Genomic DNA, 19,602 nt, shown 5'->3' with positions numbered 1-19,602 from the left:
GGAAAGTGTTAAATGCAATACAGTGAGCTTGTGAAAGAGCCTGGCACTTAGTGGGCACTCAAGCAATGTTTCACGCTGTTCCTACCCTACAGGACGTTTCGTGCTGATCAGGGGACTGGCTGGGGAAGATGACCAGTGTGACCCAAAGCTGGCTTCATGATCCCAGAGCAGGGGAGCCTTGGGGAAGGGCCTCACCTGAGGGCCTCTGGGAAGTGATGGTGGACAGAACTAATGAGAAAAAGGCATTACTGCGACAGAACTTCTCAGCAGTGTGGCAACTCCAAGTTTAAAAGCAATCCAACAGAATGCCCAGAAAACCTTTCTGCAATGCTTCTCTACAAGATCTGATAGCAGTTAGACCTCCCTGGCAAATGACAGGAAGAAAATAATGTGTATTACTTTTCCAAATAATGAAAGCAGTTCATGGACATTATAGAAAATACATGGCCATACGAAAACAATTTAAAATCACCCATAATCTGTCTCCCTTTGAGTCTCCTACCCCAAGATACCAGCATTAATGTTTTAGTAGTTTTCCTTTCCATCTTTTTTTTGAGGCAGATATTTGTATCTATATCTACATCTATATTTTTTCTCTTTTTCTCTCCTTTTTAAAAAAACAAGATCAGCAAAATAATGCATATAATTTTGCACCCTGATTTTTCCACTTAATATTATATCATAAACTTTGTTATCAAACAGTCTTTAAAAGCATGTTGAAAAAGACAAGCGTCTACAGTTATAACTTATACAAAGATTCTCATCGTTAGAAAACCATTTTGTGACAGAACATGTGGGGACTGATCCTTTGCCAAACTCGTCCTCTTTGGCCTCAGCCTTCTGTCTTATCCTTCGACCAGCTCAGGCCGGGGATCGTCCAATCCCAGCCCCACCCAGGCGCCTTCCCTGAGCTGGAAAGCTGAGCCCCAAAGCCCAGAGGGAAAAGCAGAGAGAGCAGAGGGGGGAGGCCGCCTTCTCACTCACCTGCCTGAGGAACCGACTGTTGACAAGGTCGACCACAAGGACCTGTAAGACGAGGAAAATGGACTGTTACTGTCACCAGGGTTTCCGGGACATAGGGACAGGGTCTTAGCCTTCTTCTTTCTTGGCACCCAGAGAGGCAGCTGGGCTGGGGGTGGAATGGGCCATTTGTGGTTTCCTGACGTTGGCACTGCAGCCACAAATGATGAAGAGAGGAGGTGGGGGGCAAGGGCTTTCCTGAATGCACGCTTTCAACGCCAACACCGCAGGCTGGAGCATAAGCTGGCTGCGGCAGAGCCTCTCAGATGGTTTGCAGTGCGTGGTTACTGAGGTGCGTGAAAGAGGGGCGAGGCGTCCTTGTTCCTATCGCACTTGACTCTGCCACTCCCCACCCAGGGGTCCTCCCTCCTGCCTCCCAGATCCCCACTGGGCCTTGTCATTTCTCTTCATGGCACAGGAAGGGAGAAACCCAGAGGAGTGGATCCAACTGGGGAATAAATCACAGTGCAGGTGCTACGCTTCCATTAGTCAAGACTTTTGGGATAAAACATCGGAACTCTCCCTCCTCAGAGGAGGGGGCCGAGACCAGGGTGAGGCACGTGAGTGCCTAGGGCACAAAACTTCAGGAGGCACTCGCTCGCAGGGCGATGCCGTGCCCGGCTTTTGCTGGCAGGACCCCGAGGGTGAGACCCTCACTCAGCACGCGTCGTAGGGAGGAAGAGCAGCGGCCCAAGAGGGCACTGGCTCCTTCCTTCTCAAACACCCCGAGACTGAACTGAGCCATTTTAGGGACCCCCGGGTAACCAGACGAGCTCCTGGCAGCTCACAAACCCACCCCTGGAGACCTGAGTCTGCTGGTTGGCATTTAATGGGGCCTTAGGACTACCTGGGCAGTTAGAGGACCCACGTGGGGCACCCAGGCTGAGTTGCAGGGCCAGGTGTGCCCCCAGGGGTTCAGGAGTGAGTGGCACCATCTAGTCCCCTACGGTTCCCTCTCTGACGGCTGCAAGGCCTCAGTGCCTGCGCACAGAGACTAGTTAGAGGAAGGGGCTATGGCTAAATAACCCCAGAAATGCCAAGGAGGACTTTCCCACTTGGGTGTCAACCTGAAAACTCAGCACTTGACCATTAAAACCATTTCGGTTGTTGCCTTTTTAACTGATAAGAGAAAGGACCTATATGTAGGAGCACGGTCTTTGTCAACTTTATCAGTCCAAACGAGACTTCCAATTCTCATGAGCTTTAACGCGCTTTCTGCCCTGTATTGGGGGTGGGAAGGAAAGAAGGACAGGCTGGATGGCTATTCATGGATTAAGTGTTTTTCACATCCAGGTACGTTGCTGTTTGCTGCCCTTCTCAATGGGTGTTCATGCCAGTGGGTTCATTCAGAGGGAAAACTGAATTTGCAGGCATGGAGACTGGGGGGTGGGGGGCTCTCGCGTAGACAAAACCGTGGGGTCCCCCGCTCCCCCAACATCGCTGGTCACACAGCCTCAGCCAGCAGTTCCCCTCTGCTCTCTGTCCCCCACGGAATGGGAACAGGGACATCCCAGGAGCTCACCTCTTCCAGTGGCAGCTCCCTGAGCAGCGGCAGTGAACTGGTGAGCAGCCCGATGAGGAAGGGGGTGGGCGAGCACACGATGTCAATCATGGCCGGTGGCAGGACGGGGATGTAGGTGTGCTGCCAGGTGAAGGGGTAGATGGCTGCCACCATCGCGTGGCAGCACTTGGACAGCGTGCTGTAGCCGAGAGAGGACAGAAAGGGCCGACTCAGGGAGGGAGGTGGGCAGCCTCCATGGAGGCGGAGGAGAGAACTGTCTGCGCTCTATCCCAAAGGCGTATTGGTCAGAAAAGGTGTCACACTCACACCAGATGTGTCACGTAACCCAGTCCTGACACAGGTTACACCGGGCACACGTAGCCCCTGGGAGGTTTTCAGACACGGCTAGAGGGACGAATTGAACGCCCCAGCTAAGTTTGACAAGAGTGCCTTCCCGCGTGAGCTGCATTCTTGAAAGATTTGGACGGAATCATTCACTTCCTCCCCGCTTCCCCACATCCACCTTCAAAACCAAACCGCAAAACAACCAAAGTCTCTTTCCTCCCGGACAAGCATTGTGTTACTGAAGATGCTTTATATTCTCCCACCAGCTTTTTCTTTGTTCTCTTCCCCACTCTCTCAGCCAAGCGTGAGAGCCGAGGTGCGACTGGAGAAAACAGGACAACTCTCTTGGTCTTCACATAGTGGCTGTCAGCTCTAAAAGGCTCCGTTTTGCGAAAGAGACACTCATGTAGTTACCCCTTGCCCAGAATTCAAAACGGAAATGCCAACATTGCAGAAATATGAGTGTCTCTTCAAGAATAAAGATCATAATGTAGCCTTTTGCTGCCAAGCACTGAGCCTCACTCTCCGCGGCTGCCTGCACTCGCATTCAGTTTATCGAGTGAGTAGGCGGATTTGGGATAATCGTTTGGAGGTTCAGTTCTACTGTGTGGCAACACAGTGATGACTGGGGCCTTCCGAGGCGGGTGACAGCTGACATCTCTTCTTCCTCACAAGCTTTCCTTATTGCTACCGTGTTTCCCTGAAAATAAGACCTAGCCGGACAATCAGCTCTAATGCGTCTTTTGGAGCAAAAATTAATGTAAGACCCGGTGTTATATTATATTAATTATATGATATAAGACCCAGTCTTATAGTAAAATGAGACCAGGTCTTATATTAATGTTTGCTCCAAAAGACACATTAGAGCTGATGGTCCGGCTAGGTCTTATTTTCCGGGAAACATGGTAAGTGAGCCTGCTTGCTTAAAGCAGCTCCCTTCTCTTATTCTAATATATTGTCTCTAAAATGCTAGCGGATTGGAAACTTTGGGAGCTTGTTAGATTGTATTACATTGTGTTACAATTGTTACATTGTTTGTAACGTAAGAATAAAGTAGGGTCTGGTGAGGGTCCGTGGGCTCTCCTGTGACTGTACTGCATCCTCTTCCGGGCACAGGCCCCGTAAACAGCATTTCATCTGCGAGGACACCTTTTGAGTATTGCCCTGGTCCTCAGCTGCGCTCTGCTTAGGTACCGTTGCAAGGAAGCTGAGCTCTGCACAGATCAATGCTCCTTTACTGGGTCCCCATGATGTCAGGCACCTACAAAAGTTGTCACAAATGTTCCTGAGACCAGTTTTTAAAAATCACTTAATGCTGGCTTACTTAAGGAGAGAAATGGTGGATTAAAAGATATTGGCTAGCAAGTGAAATAAGCCAGACAGAAAAAGACAAACATCGTTACGATTCCACTTAAAACGAAAGACTTAGAACAGAAAAATTCAGAACCAGGGAGTAGAAGAGAAGCTACCAGGGGCTGGGGGAAGGGACAATGGGGGGTTGTGGCTTCATGGGCACCGAGTTTCAGTTTGAGATGATGAAAAGGCCCTAGTAATGGGTAGCAGTAATGGTTGCAAACACTGTGAATTTACTTAATGCCACTGACTTGTACGTTTAAAAATGATTAAATGGTGAATTCTGTTATGTTTCACTACAATTAAAAAAATACCAGCATGCCAAAAAAATGTATATAAGTAGACACTTTGGTTAACGTTGCTGAAGCAGTAGTTCGCCATCATCAGAAGTGTCTGGACGCTGATGGTAACGCTTTGAGCACCTCTCGTCAAATGTGACTTGTATTTATCTTTTGTTATCGGTATATATTGAATATTACAATTTTAATACAGTTTTCCTTTCCTAAAATGTGTATACATTTTTTTGGCACCCTCTGTATATTCACATAGGTTCCAAGTGAGTTCCTCTGTATCTAGCACCTCCCTTAAACATCCTTAAAATATACATGAGTCCTCTTTTGCATCCCACCTGCATGGGGGACTCCCGGAACCTAATAAGGGTAATGTTGAATCTTATTCATTTGTCAGCATGAATCTCCTCACCTCCCTACCCCCTATCTTCACAAATAATTATTCTCCTAATATTCACTGGCGCCAGGAAGTCCTGCTTAGTAGCACAGAGTCCATAGATTTCACTGGTATTTTAGTCCTTTTCTTTTGAATGCTCACTCCAAAATGAGAAAGATGCTACCCCAACATTTTGTTCTTATCACTATAATACCTTCTTTATTAGCCGAGTGAGAGTGAGACAGAAAAGTTTAGTCAGGACTTACGTATACCGAGGAGAGCAATATCATTAATTCAGCCCCCAGCTTGGGCGAAATCATTTCTGTCTTTCAAAGGGTCTTCTCTCGAAGCAAAGAAACTCTTTCCCCAAGGCATCACTTTCTCCCAGTTATTCAAGAATGTTAATACTTTCAATGAATTGCTTAACATTTGTGCTTTAATTTCCTTAATCTATATATCACTGAATGTATAGCATTTACTTTGTTCTAACGGTTTTTGACTTTAGGACTGATCTGTATTCACTGTGGCCTGTGCTCCAAGTTGATCTGCTCACGTATCCTGGTTGTGAGGTCATGACTTAGAAAACTAGAAGAAGGTTAAAATATCAACAAGGATAATTGTGTCTAGAGCAGCCTTTTTCAGACTATAGTTTGCAACTCATTTTATAGAGTCTTGAAATAATTTTATTGGGTTGTAATTAGCATTAAAAACAACAGCAAAAGAATAGAAAATAAGAGTTTTCTGCATTTTTTTCAGTTGTAAATAGCCACCTATCTATATCTGTGTGTGTGGTGTATGGATTGACTATTTCTCAGTGTGGACTGCAGTAAAAAGGGCTTGAAACCAATGATTTGGACCATTGGGGTGGGGGTGGGGAAGCAGGTAGAGAGTGATGGCTTTCATTTCCAAGTGACTAGAGAGAATCCCTTACAAGAGACTCCCTCTAATCACTTGGAATGAAGCCTTTTGTATGAAACCCATCTCTTTTTATAGCACATTTCTTCTTCTCTCTGCTGTTACGGCACGTTGTGTCTCCTAGTTGACACCCTATGCTGCCCTGCAGTATGGAGGGGGGCCCCCAGAGGCCAGGGAGGCCCCCATTCAGCTGCAGTGACTGAATCAACTGGATGAGAAACACGTGTTTTAAAAAATGATAAGCAATGCCAGTGAGATAGGGTGGGTGAATACGTGCTCCAGAAAGAAAGATAAAATTCATCCAGGTCACTGGAGTGCAGTGAGCTAAAGGACAACCACATTCAGCTGTGATGGGGGCAAATGATGACAACTCAGTGGGTAACCTGCTGGCCATGCAGGTAGGTGCTGCCGCTTTTGACTATTGTTCCTAACAAGTGGTTTTTGATAGTTTATTTGTTTTTTAAATAGTCTGACTCTCTGTTGCAGCTGGATCCAAGTGTTTCCACACCTGGTTTTCACGAGCACCTCGCGGGTGGGCGCTCAGGAAGCACGTGACAGGCGGGCCGTGATGAGGGGGGCTCATTCGTCTTGCCCTCTAGCCCTCATCAACATTCTTAACAAAAAAAAAAGCCTCTTGAAACACTAGGAGGCAAGGTCAAATTCTGCAAATAATCCGTTAGTGGCAGCTTTTCTCCAAACATAAATAGTAGAGAAGAGGGATTATTGCGAGTGTAGCTGAGGTGTTTTTCTCAATCTCTGCGGCAGGTGTGAATGAAATTCTATCCCCTGACTTGTGAGGCTAGAGGAGTCGCCCAGGGGGGTGAATGCAGGGGGCTGTTAGGGTCGGTGGTCTCAGGGATGTACAGAGGAGTCTGGCTCTGGGGATGCTTGGCAGGGCTCCACAAGCACTGCCTTCCTGACACCTGCTGGTTGGAGGGGAGGCAGTGTTGGGGAGGGAGGTCGCAGGAAGACAGTGGGAGCAGCTGGCTTGCATTGCAGTGGGGTGGGGGAAAGGAACACCAGGGCCGAGGCTGTGATCAATTTGTACAAAAGCAGGGGAGGGAGGAAATGCCCCAGGGGGAGTTTGGCTGGGACAAAGGGTTAAAAACTGGGCACAGTGAGAAGGGCTAGGTCCCAGATGCTTTGCTCTTGGTGGCAGTTCCTGGACACATCAGGAAGCACTAGTAAGTGGAGAAGACGCTTTGGTTCTGGCGCGACCCAGCCGCTGTGCCATCCGTGGGGTTACTATGCTCAGCAGCCTTCCAACTCACCCAGAAATCAGTAAGAGTTCAGCACAGAGCTTCCTCTAAGATGCCACCAGGAAAGTAAACGATGAGTTTCCTGAGTTAGACGGACACCCCAGGAACTGGAAGGTGGAGCCTGTCAGTAGCCTTTAGTATCCCAAGCAAAGTGCCTCTCCTACCAGTGCATCGTACCCAGGAATAGGAGCGAAAGGCGCACTCTGGTCTGGTGCCTGGTGAGACGTAGTGGGAGGTGGGTGTCACCATGCAGTGGCTGCCATATTTCCATCACTGCACTTTTAAACCCTGAAGTAATGTGTCAACGAGTTTCAAAAGCACCCAGGCTGGGCCTCAAGAAAACTGTGTGACCTCAGGTAAAGCCCTTAACTTCTCCGGGCCTCAGATTCCCCTTCTGCAAAGTAAGGAACGTGGACTAGGTAATTTCTAATGTCCTTCCAGCTTGACCGTCTACAAACTACGCATCTGTAAGAGAGAGAAAGCCAGGAGCTGGAAATAGCTGACACTGAAAAGAACCAGCGCTGGTCCTGGAAGGTAATTCCAGGGCTCATTAGCAGAGACAGAAGAGCAATGGTGACATCTCATGCTGAGAAACTAATAGATAAAAGTGGGAGTGGTCTTGAGCTGCAGTAGCAAGCCCCCAAAAGACTGTAACACAAAGCCAGGGAGAAGAGCTGGAATGTTTCCAGCCCAAGATTCTGTTGTGATGGGTTAAGAGTAGAAGACAAGTCGTGGCTAATGCTAGTCTCTAAATCTTGCTCCAAATGTTATCTTCTTGGTGTTCATATGCAAAAATAGGTAGTTAATAATTAATATCTAATCCAACTGATGCCACTGTGTTACTAAAACTGCACTTTTCATAGGACTTGGCTGAGTTAAATGTATGTATCTCTAAGACTCTGTCACCCACTCTGAGGGCCTCTGAACTAGTCTTTTGGATGCCAGACCACCCAGATGGCAGCTACTCACACTGTCAGGTAGGCTTGGGCAAACTCATCTGCCTAGAGAGGGGCACACTTACAAACCCAACCTTTTTCTCAGACAGTCAACATTGATGGGTGTAACTGATCTGAGACAGGATATGGGACCCCCGTTTAAGCTTATGGAAACTGATGAAAAACGAACCAAAAGGAGCCCACAAAAGAATGAAGGTACACAGCTACTTAGAACTTATCTGTGTAGTTACCCATAGGTCAAAGCCAAGGTTCAAATATTTGTCAAGATTTGACCACCTAATTCTACTTATCATTAGCGAACGGTCTGTCATTCAGCGCCTGATCTCATTGCACTGTAAAAAAATAAAAAGTAAATTTCTTGAATGTTCAAACTCTGTCCCATCTAAAACTTTTGCACAAATTTGTTGACGTGCAGCTCTGAGTTTATCATTGAACCTGGTCTAGAGATTTAGGCAAAACGATGGGAACTGAAATGAATAAACTAAAAAACAAAAATGTTTATCATCAGGGAAATGAAGAAAGTGGTATAGGGAAATATTTACTTAGGTTGTTATGACAACAGAACAAGCCATCACAACAACATTCTTTCTTTTCCATCTGTCAGACTTTGGCTTGACAGAGCCTTAAGAAACACTCAATGTCCACCCTAAAGATCAAAAATGTTATTCTACATTGGATAGATTTTTGGCTCAACTTAAAACCCTTTTATAACTCCTACAATATTTGCCACAACTCCCTGCTATTTCCTCTTGCAGTGGGCAGACTCACTAGCGATGATGAGTAACTAAATTGTGTGGTGGGGGGAGGGGTGCTAACGCAGGCTAACGTCCACCCTGGGATGTCACAGGGCCGCTCTGAGTGTGTGGCTTGCCCTGTTCTCGTGTGCTGCTCTGTGGCATTGAAAACATCAGGGCTACAGACGGAAATCAGAAGAATGAGGAGGCTTGCTTCCACTTCTAGCTGGACAGGGCTAGAAAATGGTGCTAGTGCAGTGGGGAGAGAATTGTGCCCGGGTGATGAGGATGAATGCGCCAGCTGGAGCTACGGCTGAAGGCTTTCTTCAGAGGCTTTTCCGCGTCAGATAACTGGCAGCCAGCCACGGCCTTCCAAGCCCTGTGTGCCACGGCCTGGCCAAAGAACCTTCAAGTCTCTATAGCGATTTTCCCAGAAATGCGACAGAGCTAGGACATGGGTTCCTGATAATAGAACCTATCTGACCGAGTTGCAAGAGCCTAGGCTGGAGGCAGCATTTCAGCTGTGCTATTGTTATTCCCAGCAGGTTACCTCACGCTATGTGTTTTCTTCTCTTCTGGCCTCAGAGCTCTGTGGGCCTTTATTTGTTTATTTTTCCACCTCTTCAGGTCTGCTTGAAACTAGTGTTGGATGGAAAGATAATTTATTGAGCAAGAGAGAGAACACTCTGAGCTATTTGTAACAGGAAAAGCATGGGCTGCCTCTGGGGATGAGACTCCAGAGCTCCAGCAAGTCATTTCTGAGGGGCCTGAGTGCAGACAAGCCCTTGTTTCATAAATTAGGAGACCTAGGGCCAATCGCTGAGGATGTTTGGGGTCCCTCCCTACTCCAGGAAGGTGTGATGAGATAAACACACAAGTCTAAAAGTTGTAAAGGGCCTAAAAGGTAATTAAGGTATTTTACCCACACACCATGCGTGCACGTATGCATTCAGTACTGCGCCGTGGCCTAGCTCTGGACCCAAGGAGGACACCCCAATTATCCACATTCCTACATCTCCTCCTCCCCTACAAAAATCCCACCTCCTCAGTGCCCCACATCTGGCAGCCGCTGCAAAAGAAACGCCCTGTGGGCAATAAGCGCCCTATGGTGAGACCCGCTTCCAGCAGCGGCAGCTGGCATTTTACCCCTCTGATGGGTGTTTGCTGTTGAAAACACGAAAGTGCTAAGGAAGAGTGCCAGGCACCACAGAAGGTGGGGTGAGCAGAGAAAGCCCGAAGTCCCTCCAATCAGACCACAGCGTGACTCTCTCCTCTACAACGCTGCCCCAGCAGGGGGTTGGGGTTGGGGCAGGGTCCACTCGCAGGGATGGGTGCCTTAGGTTTCCGTCGTCTCTGATTACAGCAGCCCTGTGAGAGGGGCTGCCCTGGTGTCCTGCCTGTCAACCCAGAAATCTGTCCAGGGACAAGGCAGAGGTGGCCAAGTCCCCTCCCAGACATTGTTGTCCTAAGCACGTCCAGTGTCTCGATGCCCCTAGTTTCTGACACCTGCCTCTGCTGCACCTCAGGGATGCATTTGTCTTTGAGGAGCCTCCCTCCATTTCTGTTCCCACCTTCTCTTTCATTGTACTTTGATGAGGTGAATAGGTGATACTTTCTGTTCTCCTTCTCCCTGGAAACTTGGTGGGGTAGAAGGTGGGTCCCTGATTGGCTGGCTTCTCTCCAGCCACGCCCATCTCCTCAGACATTTCTTCAGGCGGGACCCTCCCAGAGCCTAACATCTTTAACCCAACAGCAGGGGACTGTCTGCCTGTTTGTCCCCATCACGGCCCCTGGTGGGCACTGGGTTTACTCCCCAGCCTTCGCTTCTTGCTTAGGCCTTTCAGACATCGTCCTTTGCCTTTCCCATAGTCAGGCCTGAGAAGCCACAGTAGACAGAAGACAGTGGGGCATGGAGAGGGGCTGCAGAGAACACAGGCAGTGAGTGCCCAGCGCGCTGATGAAATCCGATCCTGGTCACTGCAGGTTGTTACTCATCCTTTGCATCCAGGGCCCCAAGCTTGAGAACTCTCTGGTCTGAGCTCCCCAGGGCCCAGCACCGGCGGCAGGCTCAGAGACAGGGCTTGCTTCCTGAGCAGACAAAAGCGCCCAGGGAGCACAACACTGACACTAAAAGTGAAGAGTGAACTGCAACACAGGGTGGGGGTGGACAGGGAATAGCAGTGGCTGCTGCCCAAAGGGGAGCACCATCAGGGTGACCCGACAGGCTCGGCGGGGAGCGGGCTGGATGCCGTCCTGTACCACACCTGCTGAGGGGCTCCACATTCAGGCAGCGCGTCCTCTCCCTTCCTCTTTCCCTTTTCTCCTTCCTCCCTTTTGTTTTCCAGACTTGAGAGGCGTATTTCCTCTCTAAGCCACAGTTCTCCAAGTTTTGTGTTTTTGGCACTTCTTCTTTCCAGATGCACTTCTCAGCTGGCCTCAGGCGCTTCTCCGGGATGGCTGGCCCTGCTCGGGCCGGGCGCCACATCTCGGCTCTTCCTGGAGCTGCAGCTGCCACTTGTGCCTCTGCCCTCAGTTCCAAAGCGAAGGAGGCTCTGCTTCAGTGTGTTGTAATGATGGAAATGCCAGGAATTCTTTTCAGAAGTTCAGAATTACCCCAAATCCCTAACTGCGTCTCCATGCAGACCTTCTTTGATTTGTGACATGACTCTTGGAAATCACTGAATGTGAGCAGAAGGGGGTGGGGGGCATCCTACGGGTGTGTGTGTGTGTGTGTGTGTGTGTGTGTGTGTGTGAGAGATTCTGTGCGGCTGATTTTAATACAGAAGGAAAGGCATGTGCTCTTCAGCATGAACCGGGCCCTGCTGCTCCCAGGAGCAGTGGCCCTTGGCCCAAAAGGGTTGGCGGCTCTCCCTGTCCATGAACCGGCCCCTGCCCATCTCTGCCGGCTCACTTTCCACCCCGCTTTCTTCTCTCTGCTCAGCTGCAGGGAGCTGCTCGGCCTCCTCTCCAGCCCTTGCACAGACAGCTCCTTTTGTGTCAGACTAGGGGAGCTTGCCTGCGCAGCCCACAGGGTGCATTGCCTCTGGCCAGCCCTCACAACGTGGTACAGGGGTCTGTCCCCTTCTCTGTCCCCCTGCTGGGCTGACAGCTCCTTGAGGACAGCTCTGTGTCTTTCCTCGCCGCCAGCACGTGGTACAGTGCCCAGCACTGAGCAGAAAGAGTGAAAAGATGCCAGCCAAGCGCTGCAGGAGCCCTGCTGGCTGTGCGCCACGGCTGTGCTCAGAAACCTGCAATCTCAGGCACCCACTGACTCGCACTGTCAGAGCTGCCTGAGCAACCACCTGTCCTCTGGACTCGGAACAGTCCAGGGCTGCCTGCCATTCAAACACTTTAGCAGAAGTAACCGAGCTTTGTACCTGAGCTTGTCTGCGATGAAGATGACCCTCCTTTCCAGAAGCAGGGAGGCAAAAACACAGAGCAGGTGACGGACGCTGAGAGAAGAGAAGAGAGACTCAAAGTCCACGTGTTCGAGCCGGGAGTCCAGTGGGCGGCACAGCTCGATCACCTGCCGGGGAGCAGGAGCGGCTATGAGGGGGGCCTCGCACGGATCACATCATCCCCAGTGGGGTGGCCCAGTGGCGGGGGCAAAGGGCAAGGGAAAAATGGAAAATGGGGAAAAAAGGAAAGAACCCAGGAGGCTGGGGAGGAGGTACAACTGTAGGGAAGCTCGTGCCTCACACTCGACTACGTGACTGAGGACAGTTTAGACGGAGGTGGGGAGAGGGGATGGCAGAAGGCCTTTGGCCCAAAAGGGTCACAGGCTCTCCCTGGCGATGACATGTCCTGACTCCCCAGGGAAGATCTGTGACTGCTGAGAACATGCTGGCCCTTAGGGCCCCACAGGCAAGCGTCTCTGTCTCACAAGGGAATTTCACCTGCTGGAATGGACCATGGGCTTACGCAGAGGGACCAGCAGACACTTGCTCAGAAACGCGTTTCTTCAGGAACCCAGCCCCACCCCAAGCCTTTCCTGCTGCGGTGTCTTCCAGCTTGTCTGCTGAGTGTGTGTATCTTTTCATTCCAGACTTGCTGAAATGTTCCTGAATTCACCTATCGCCACTCACGTGCGTGTTTTTCCTCATTAAGCAGCTGCCTCCTTACGGTGAGTGGACACTGGTGTTTACTCTCAGCCCGCACCTGCACAGTGCTACACACAGTGGGCTCACCAGTGCTAACGGCCCCACAGTCGAGCCACTGCATCGGGTATGGGATGATTCTCCAGCCTCACGGACAGTGCTCCTCTCCGTGCTGGGAAATTGGGTTTTCCAGAATATCCCAGAGCTATCCTCCTCCCTCCCCATCTCCCCCGGTGACCTGCTTTTCTGAGGGCTTTTGGAACTGGAAACTCAAGACTGGGTGGGCTCTGCCTTCTGAGGTCCACAGAGCCACATACGGGGAATGAGAAGAATGCAAACAAGCTCCGGCCTCAAATCCAGTCCAGCCAAGGACGGGGACATGCTTCAAAGGCTGGAGTGAATAAAAAGCAGTACCTGAGCTTGTCTTCCCTGAAAAGAATCTGTCTTACATGATGGTTAGAGACGTGATGCAGACCAAAAATGTAACCAGGTTCATGTACAATTTATGAATGTAATGGGCTACTAAGGGGAGCCAAGGATGTCCAGTGTAGGTCCCGAACTTGTGGGGCCAACACCATGCAAAGAAACACCACAGCTGCCATGACATAGTTCTGGGGTTGCTCTCTGGGCCAGACTCCTGGGCTGGATGCACGAGACTTAGGGTGGATTTTATGACACCCAGGGAGGAGAGGACATCACTGAAGGTGACAGCTCACGGAAAGCCAACCCCTCCGGCTACTGGGACTTGGCTGCCTGGCCACTCTTTTCCCTAAGAGAGGAAAGGAATCTGACCAGTTACCTCAGTTCCCGATCCTGGCAAGAAGTTCTTGACCACGATGGTTTTGCCCAGGGCTGGGAAAGGGGCTTCCATGACACTTCTCATGAGAGGCTGGACCAGGGCAGGAGAGATGCCTCGTCGTTTCTCCACCTCATCTAAGATCTGCAAGGGTCAGAAAAGCAGCTCAGCCATCCCCAGGTCAGGACCCCAAGGGGGAGCTGTGTTCCAGAGGAAGGGGCCTGCCATGGAGACTGAGGGTTACGGGAGGCCCCTGCTGTCCTCATCAGGCCACGCTTACAGTCTCCTTCACCCTGTGTGGTATCACTCCCACTTCTTTTCCCCTCCTGTGCCATGTGACTTTGCACTCCAGCGGACGTCCTTGCCCCCCCTTTCGGTTTGGCCACGTGCCTTACTGGACTCATAACACATGCATCCTCAGTGGGAGCAATAGAGCCCCCAAGGGGATAAAAATGGTTCTTGGGGGTGGTGGTGAAAAACTCAGCTATTATAATGGTTTACATGAGGGGTTATATGAACAGACATAAGGTGTATCTGTGGAATTGAAATTGCTCTGGGGAAATGCCATCAGGGAAATGCAAACCAAAACCATGATGAGATACCACTTCATACGCAGTCGGACGGCTACCATAAAAAGGCCACTGACAACACGTGTTGACCAGGAAGTGGAGCAATTAGGACCCTCATACACTACTGGTGGGAACGTACAACAGTGGAGTCCTTTTGAAAAACAGTCTGGCAGCTCTTTGAAAATTGAGCATAGAATTACCATATGATCCAGCAATTCCACTTCTGGGTATCAACCCCAAAGTATGGAAAACAGGAACTCCAAACAGATATCTATCTGCACACCCATGTTCACAGCAGCATAATTCACAATAGCTAAAAGGCGGAAACAACCCAAATGTCCATCGACGGATAAATGGATAAACAACATGTGGTACAGACATACCACGGAATATTATTCAGCCTTAAAAAGGAAAGAAATTCTGACACGTGCTCTAACACATGGATGAACCTTGAGGACATTACGCTAAGTGACATAAGCCAGCGTCACAAAAAGACAAATGCTGCGTGATTCCCTTTACATCAGATTCTAAAGTTGTCAAACTCAGGGACAGAAAGCAGAACAGTGCTTACCAGCCACTACGGGAGGGGGGAATAGGAGTCGTTTAATGGGTGCAGAGTCTCAGTTGGGGAAGATGGAGAACGTTCTAGAGATGGATGGGGGTGATGGTTGCACAACAATGTGAATGTACTTAAGAATAATAGCTAAAATGGTAAATTTTAAGTTATGTACATTTTAGCACAATCAAAAGAAAATAATATGACAAAAATGGAAAAGGATTTAACGGGAGGGGAGGAAATTAAGGGGAACAACACCTAAAAAGGCTGCTTAGGGGAACAAGAATGAAAAATGGGCTGAGGAACACTGGGCTAATCACGAGTGTGCCATGTCCCAGGCCCGAGCCCAGGCCCTCAGAAGGCTGTCTTGTGTGTTTCTGCTTGCTCGCTTGTGCCTCTGCCATCGCCACAGAAGAGCGTGCACGGGCCAGCTCACTGTCTCAGGAGGATGGCCGACCAGACCCAGACCTGTGGCCTAGAGTAGAGGTCAGCCAGCCCTCAGCCCACTCACAGCACATGCGTGAGCCCAGTGGAGATGAGCAGAGATGACTCCCAGCTGACCTGCACGTCTGGGAGAAGAAAGGATGGCTGCCTTCTGCCACTGTGCTTTGTGACGCAGCATTATTGCAGCCATATTTAATAACATAGCTCTCTTCAGGGATTCTGAGAGCTCTTCTTTCTTCTCATCCATGATTCCTTTCCGTACTAAACAACAATTTGCCATTTTAGTCATCCTTGCCCCTCAGCTGGAAATAGCTCGAGGTGCACGGACTGGTTAGCCAAAGCTCCGTTTCTGATTCTACCCTGAGTATTTCTGCGTGGTCTTTGGCAAGTCATCACTCTACATTCCTAAAATTCCATAAAACTGACGTGAAATCTCAGGACGGTGCGTCACATAAATGTGGTGGCACGTGTACTTGCTTGCTCTGTGTCCCCTGCCCATGACATAGCAATGAGCCTTATGGGAGCTCCGAAGGCGCCCTTGGAGCTGGGCTAGTTCACGTGAGCTATTTTATGTCCAGCTTTCATGAGCATTCTCACAAGGGCTGGAGCTCCCTTGTGAAGGTCTTACCTTCACCTTTAAACAAGCCCACGAGAAAGACTGGCATGAACAGTGGTGCACACCTGTGTTGAAGCTTGTACACGACCATCTTTAATGGAGAATGCTTGCCACCAGGTAGAGTGGAGGCAAGACCACATCTCAGCTTACATTGATACTTTGAGTTGTTTCAAACAGACTCGTATAGAGGTACAAGTTCTATCGTGGCAAGAGGTCATACTGTATCAGTGTGATTCAGGCTTCCTCTGAGTTCAGGTGGAGGGTGGGCAGGAGGTGGACTTCTGTTTCAGAATGCTGTTAGGAATTGCTGCTTTACACCCATGGACAGGAGGTGTAGGACCTCAATTCCCCAAAAGAAAGCTCAGACGGAATTAGATGCTCAAGAAAGATTTAAAATAAATTTATGGATTAGATACTCAAGTCCAGTTAATGCAGGAAACAAATGTTGGAGTATATGTAATTTTCGAGAGCAGCATCACACAGGACATTATACACCAATCCAAAATACTGAAACACAGGGGTGGACAGCAATTCCTACATTTTGCTATATTGGCTTGTTTTCCCAAAAGAGGACCAAATTATATTACGATTTTGATCGACTTAGAGCACTATTACAATAATAAATCTCTCTCACACACACAACACACATATACACACAACACATATATACACAGATACATATGCATCCATCCATCGTAGTGGCTTTTTTGTCCAGTGAAAGCTAATATGACAAAAGACAATGCTTAGAAGAAGGGAAGTAAAACACACGGAACATTCTGGGAAGATCCTCTGCCCCCCATCCTCAACTATGCGCACTTTGACTCTCCCCTTCCCCAGTTTCTGAGCCCGTCCCTTCCCATCAACTGTTATTTCCTAACCCAATAGTAAGAGAAGAGTGGAGGCCCTGAGGGGAGGAAGAGGGAGTGGGAAGGAAAATAGTGGAGAATAAGATTATAAAAGTACCGGAAGTTGGGTGTTTCCGGTGTCCTGCCTTGCCTTCCCTTCCTCCTTTCTCTGAGGCCCAAGTCCTCACCTTTGAAAAGAGGCTGAAGCATCCCAGGCGGCTCACGATACAGTAAACTTCAGGGAGACGCTTCCCTTTGCCACCAGGCTTTTTGGAGTGAAACACAAGGAAACCATAAGTGTACCAACCTCAGGGAAGGAAAGGACACAAACGTTCCCCACCCCCCCACACAAATGTTTTTGAGTCCCTACTGTGCGCCAGATGTTTCCATGAGCCATACCTTTGGACAGCTCAATGAGATATATAGTTATCAATACCCTGTTTTATAGGTGGGAATCACCTGTGATCATGTAGTATATATTTTTTTATCCCCTTGAAAGAACCAATTAACGGTGTTGTGCACACAGTAGGTGCTCAATATGGCCTATGGAACCATCAAGTAAGGAGGCTTAACTTGTTTACCCAAATCACTCTACTTCCTTTTAAGGAGCTACTTTGGGACTATATGTTTATTATAATGATAATTCCAAAGGAGAGATCATTTCTGAAAATCCTTTTTGGAAACTGACTTTTAGGCTAATTTTCAAACCAAAAAGAAAATCAATCTCAATACTTTACATTAATTTTATCAATAACAGGTATGATCCCACTTAAATTTTTTCAATTATTATTCATACTTTTTGTTCACTAATTCAACAAATATTTATTGAACATCTACTATGTGCCATACCTTACTCTTGATTCTAAATTGTATTAGCCTATGTCTAAGACTAAAACCATTCTCAGTGGAAAATGATGCTTCACTATTGAAGATTTTCAAAAGAACGGTCTTCAAAAGATAAGTTTTACAATGTTTTAGCATGGTTATTTTACTGGAATAAGTTTCTGACTTTTAAAGGGGATTGTTCGGAAGGAGACACTCTTGAATTATTTGTGCCAAGAACAATAATAAATCCATCCTTCTCCTGCCCTTAGCAACCATTATGAATGTTCTCGCTAAGCTATCAAGGTCTGTTTGGCATGTTTTATTAGAAATAACATTTGGTTTAAGAAGAGATAGGCCTTTTAGTTGGTGGGGAAAACATTGGAGAAAGTATTTTCTTCCCAAAGGATGTGGAGGCACTGTTCCCCTCGAGACCCAGATCTTCCTCCATGTTTTTAGCGACCCAGTTAACCCGCCACACTTCCTGTCCCTTCTCTCATGGTGTACAGGGAACCACAGGAAGCCAGCGCTGGCTCTGCGCAGAGCTTTTGATGACTGAGAAGCAAGTGTACTAACCAGCAGTCTTCGGCAATAACCGAACCTTCTGCTCCCATCTTCTCCAGTTAAGACAAATGAGAACGTCTCACTATGTGGGGGAAACAAAAGTGCGTTACAAAGCAAGACACAACAAGGACATATCATGTTGAGTGACCAGGACCTTCTGAAGGAGGCTGTCGCAAAGGGTTGTTCCCTGTCCTGCTTGTTCATCTCTGTGCTGGGATTCTGGTCACCTGGAGCTTTGGAGTGAGTCAGGGACAGGGACATCTCAAGTATCACTGTGTCCTGAGAGGAAATGAGGCATTTCTTTTTCACCCTGAGCTCTCACAGAATTCTATCACCTGAGCCATCCCGTTGCACAAAGCACAGCAGTCATTTATTGGGCATCTTTTGGAGACTGCCTTCAATGAGTTTGAGGGTGAGGTGGCATCTGCTGATCTAGGGATGCGACTCAGAGAGGGAACAGTTGACGAGGGGGGCAGTTCTGTGCCCTTCTCGGAACTGAGGCCAGGCGTGGCTTTCCCAGGACACTATCTGTTGAGAGCTACCTGAGGCCTGGACTGTCCCTAGAGACTGCTGGGCCAACTTCAAGGACGCAAGCATCCCTCAAACACTTAGGATACACAGCCTACTGAGTTTGATCAATTGCAAATGATCTGATAATAAAAATACTGGTATCTAACCACATGGGCTAAAGCAGAAATGTAAACGTATCCGGGCGAGTCACAGCTGGACGGGCTACTAAAGAAATATTTCAGGAGCTCTGGTCAAGGACGGGAGAGGGGCAATGTTTCCCTAACTTTTCCTAGACTAAGAATGACCTTATCGCCCTTCACGGAGGCGTATGAAACAAACATCTCCCCAGACTGAGCGGGAGGCCTGGAAATCTGCATTCTTAGTGGGCTGATTCTTATCTTCGGGGACCTTTTGAAAACATTGGTGGGGGCCATCTCCAGGCCCAAGCCCATGATGACCATTTCAGAGGACTCACTTAGGGGTGTGCCATCTTTGAGCCCATCTCTAGGTCTCGCCCTAGTCTTTGCAGGGGGTGTGGGCAGATGCCAGCACATACCTGGTAAACTGCTGGACGGGAGACCAGTCCTTGGCATCAGGGAAACAGAATTGGGGGATAGCCTTCAGCTGGTCCTCAGCCTCTCTCATGAACTTGAAAGACCTTTCCAACTGCAGGGAGCAGGGCGAGAGAAGGTGGGAGAACAAAGGTTGTCAGCATAGGAGAGGGAGGCAGATGGCGGGCAGCACCACCTGTCCCACCTGCCCACAGTCACGACCGCCAACTTAACCTCCTCTCTTGGGAAGGGTTTGGAGCTCAGCCTGCTGTGGCCCGTTTTCCCCAGGGCAGTTCCAACTATGGTCTTATGGGGGAAGTCAGGCAAAAAGAACAGTGTGCTTTAGAGGAATGTTCCCAATGCCTAACATTCTGGAACATAACTATTTTAATCCATAAGGAAAAACCAGTCATAGCAATCCCTTCTAACCAGGAGACTCATGACTGTGTAAGGCCGGGCCTCAAATCGAGTCTTCCAACTTCT

At 48.7% G+C, this 19,602-nt stretch overlaps 1 protein-coding gene across 2 annotated transcripts in view; it reads right to left on the bottom strand.

Moving 5' to 3' along the window:
* The window catches only part of DENND2A (DENN domain containing 2A), an 80,033-nt gene that overhangs the window by 7,305 nt on the left and 53,126 nt on the right, over positions 1-19,602 (bottom strand). For both annotated transcript variants that reach the window (XM_074315269.1, XM_074315270.1), the window contains 7 exons: positions 19,125-19,234; positions 18,071-18,140; positions 16,861-16,938; positions 13,646-13,786; positions 12,127-12,275; positions 2,543-2,720; positions 985-1,026 (listed from right to left, as the gene is read on the bottom strand). In XM_074315269.1, coding sequence (XP_074171370.1) covers positions 985-1,026; positions 2,543-2,720; positions 12,127-12,275; positions 13,646-13,786; positions 16,861-16,938; positions 18,071-18,140; positions 19,125-19,234 — 768 coding nt within the window. The remainder of the gene's footprint in view (positions 1-984; positions 1,027-2,542; positions 2,721-12,126; positions 12,276-13,645; positions 13,787-16,860; positions 16,939-18,070; positions 18,141-19,124; positions 19,235-19,602) is intronic.

This window comes from Rhinolophus sinicus, linkage group LG11, assembly GCF_036562045.2.
Source record: "Rhinolophus sinicus isolate RSC01 linkage group LG11, ASM3656204v1, whole genome shotgun sequence".
Classification (NCBI taxonomy): Eukaryota; Metazoa; Chordata; class Mammalia; order Chiroptera; family Rhinolophidae; genus Rhinolophus; species Rhinolophus sinicus.
This window is presented reverse-complemented; position numbering and strand designations above follow the sequence as displayed.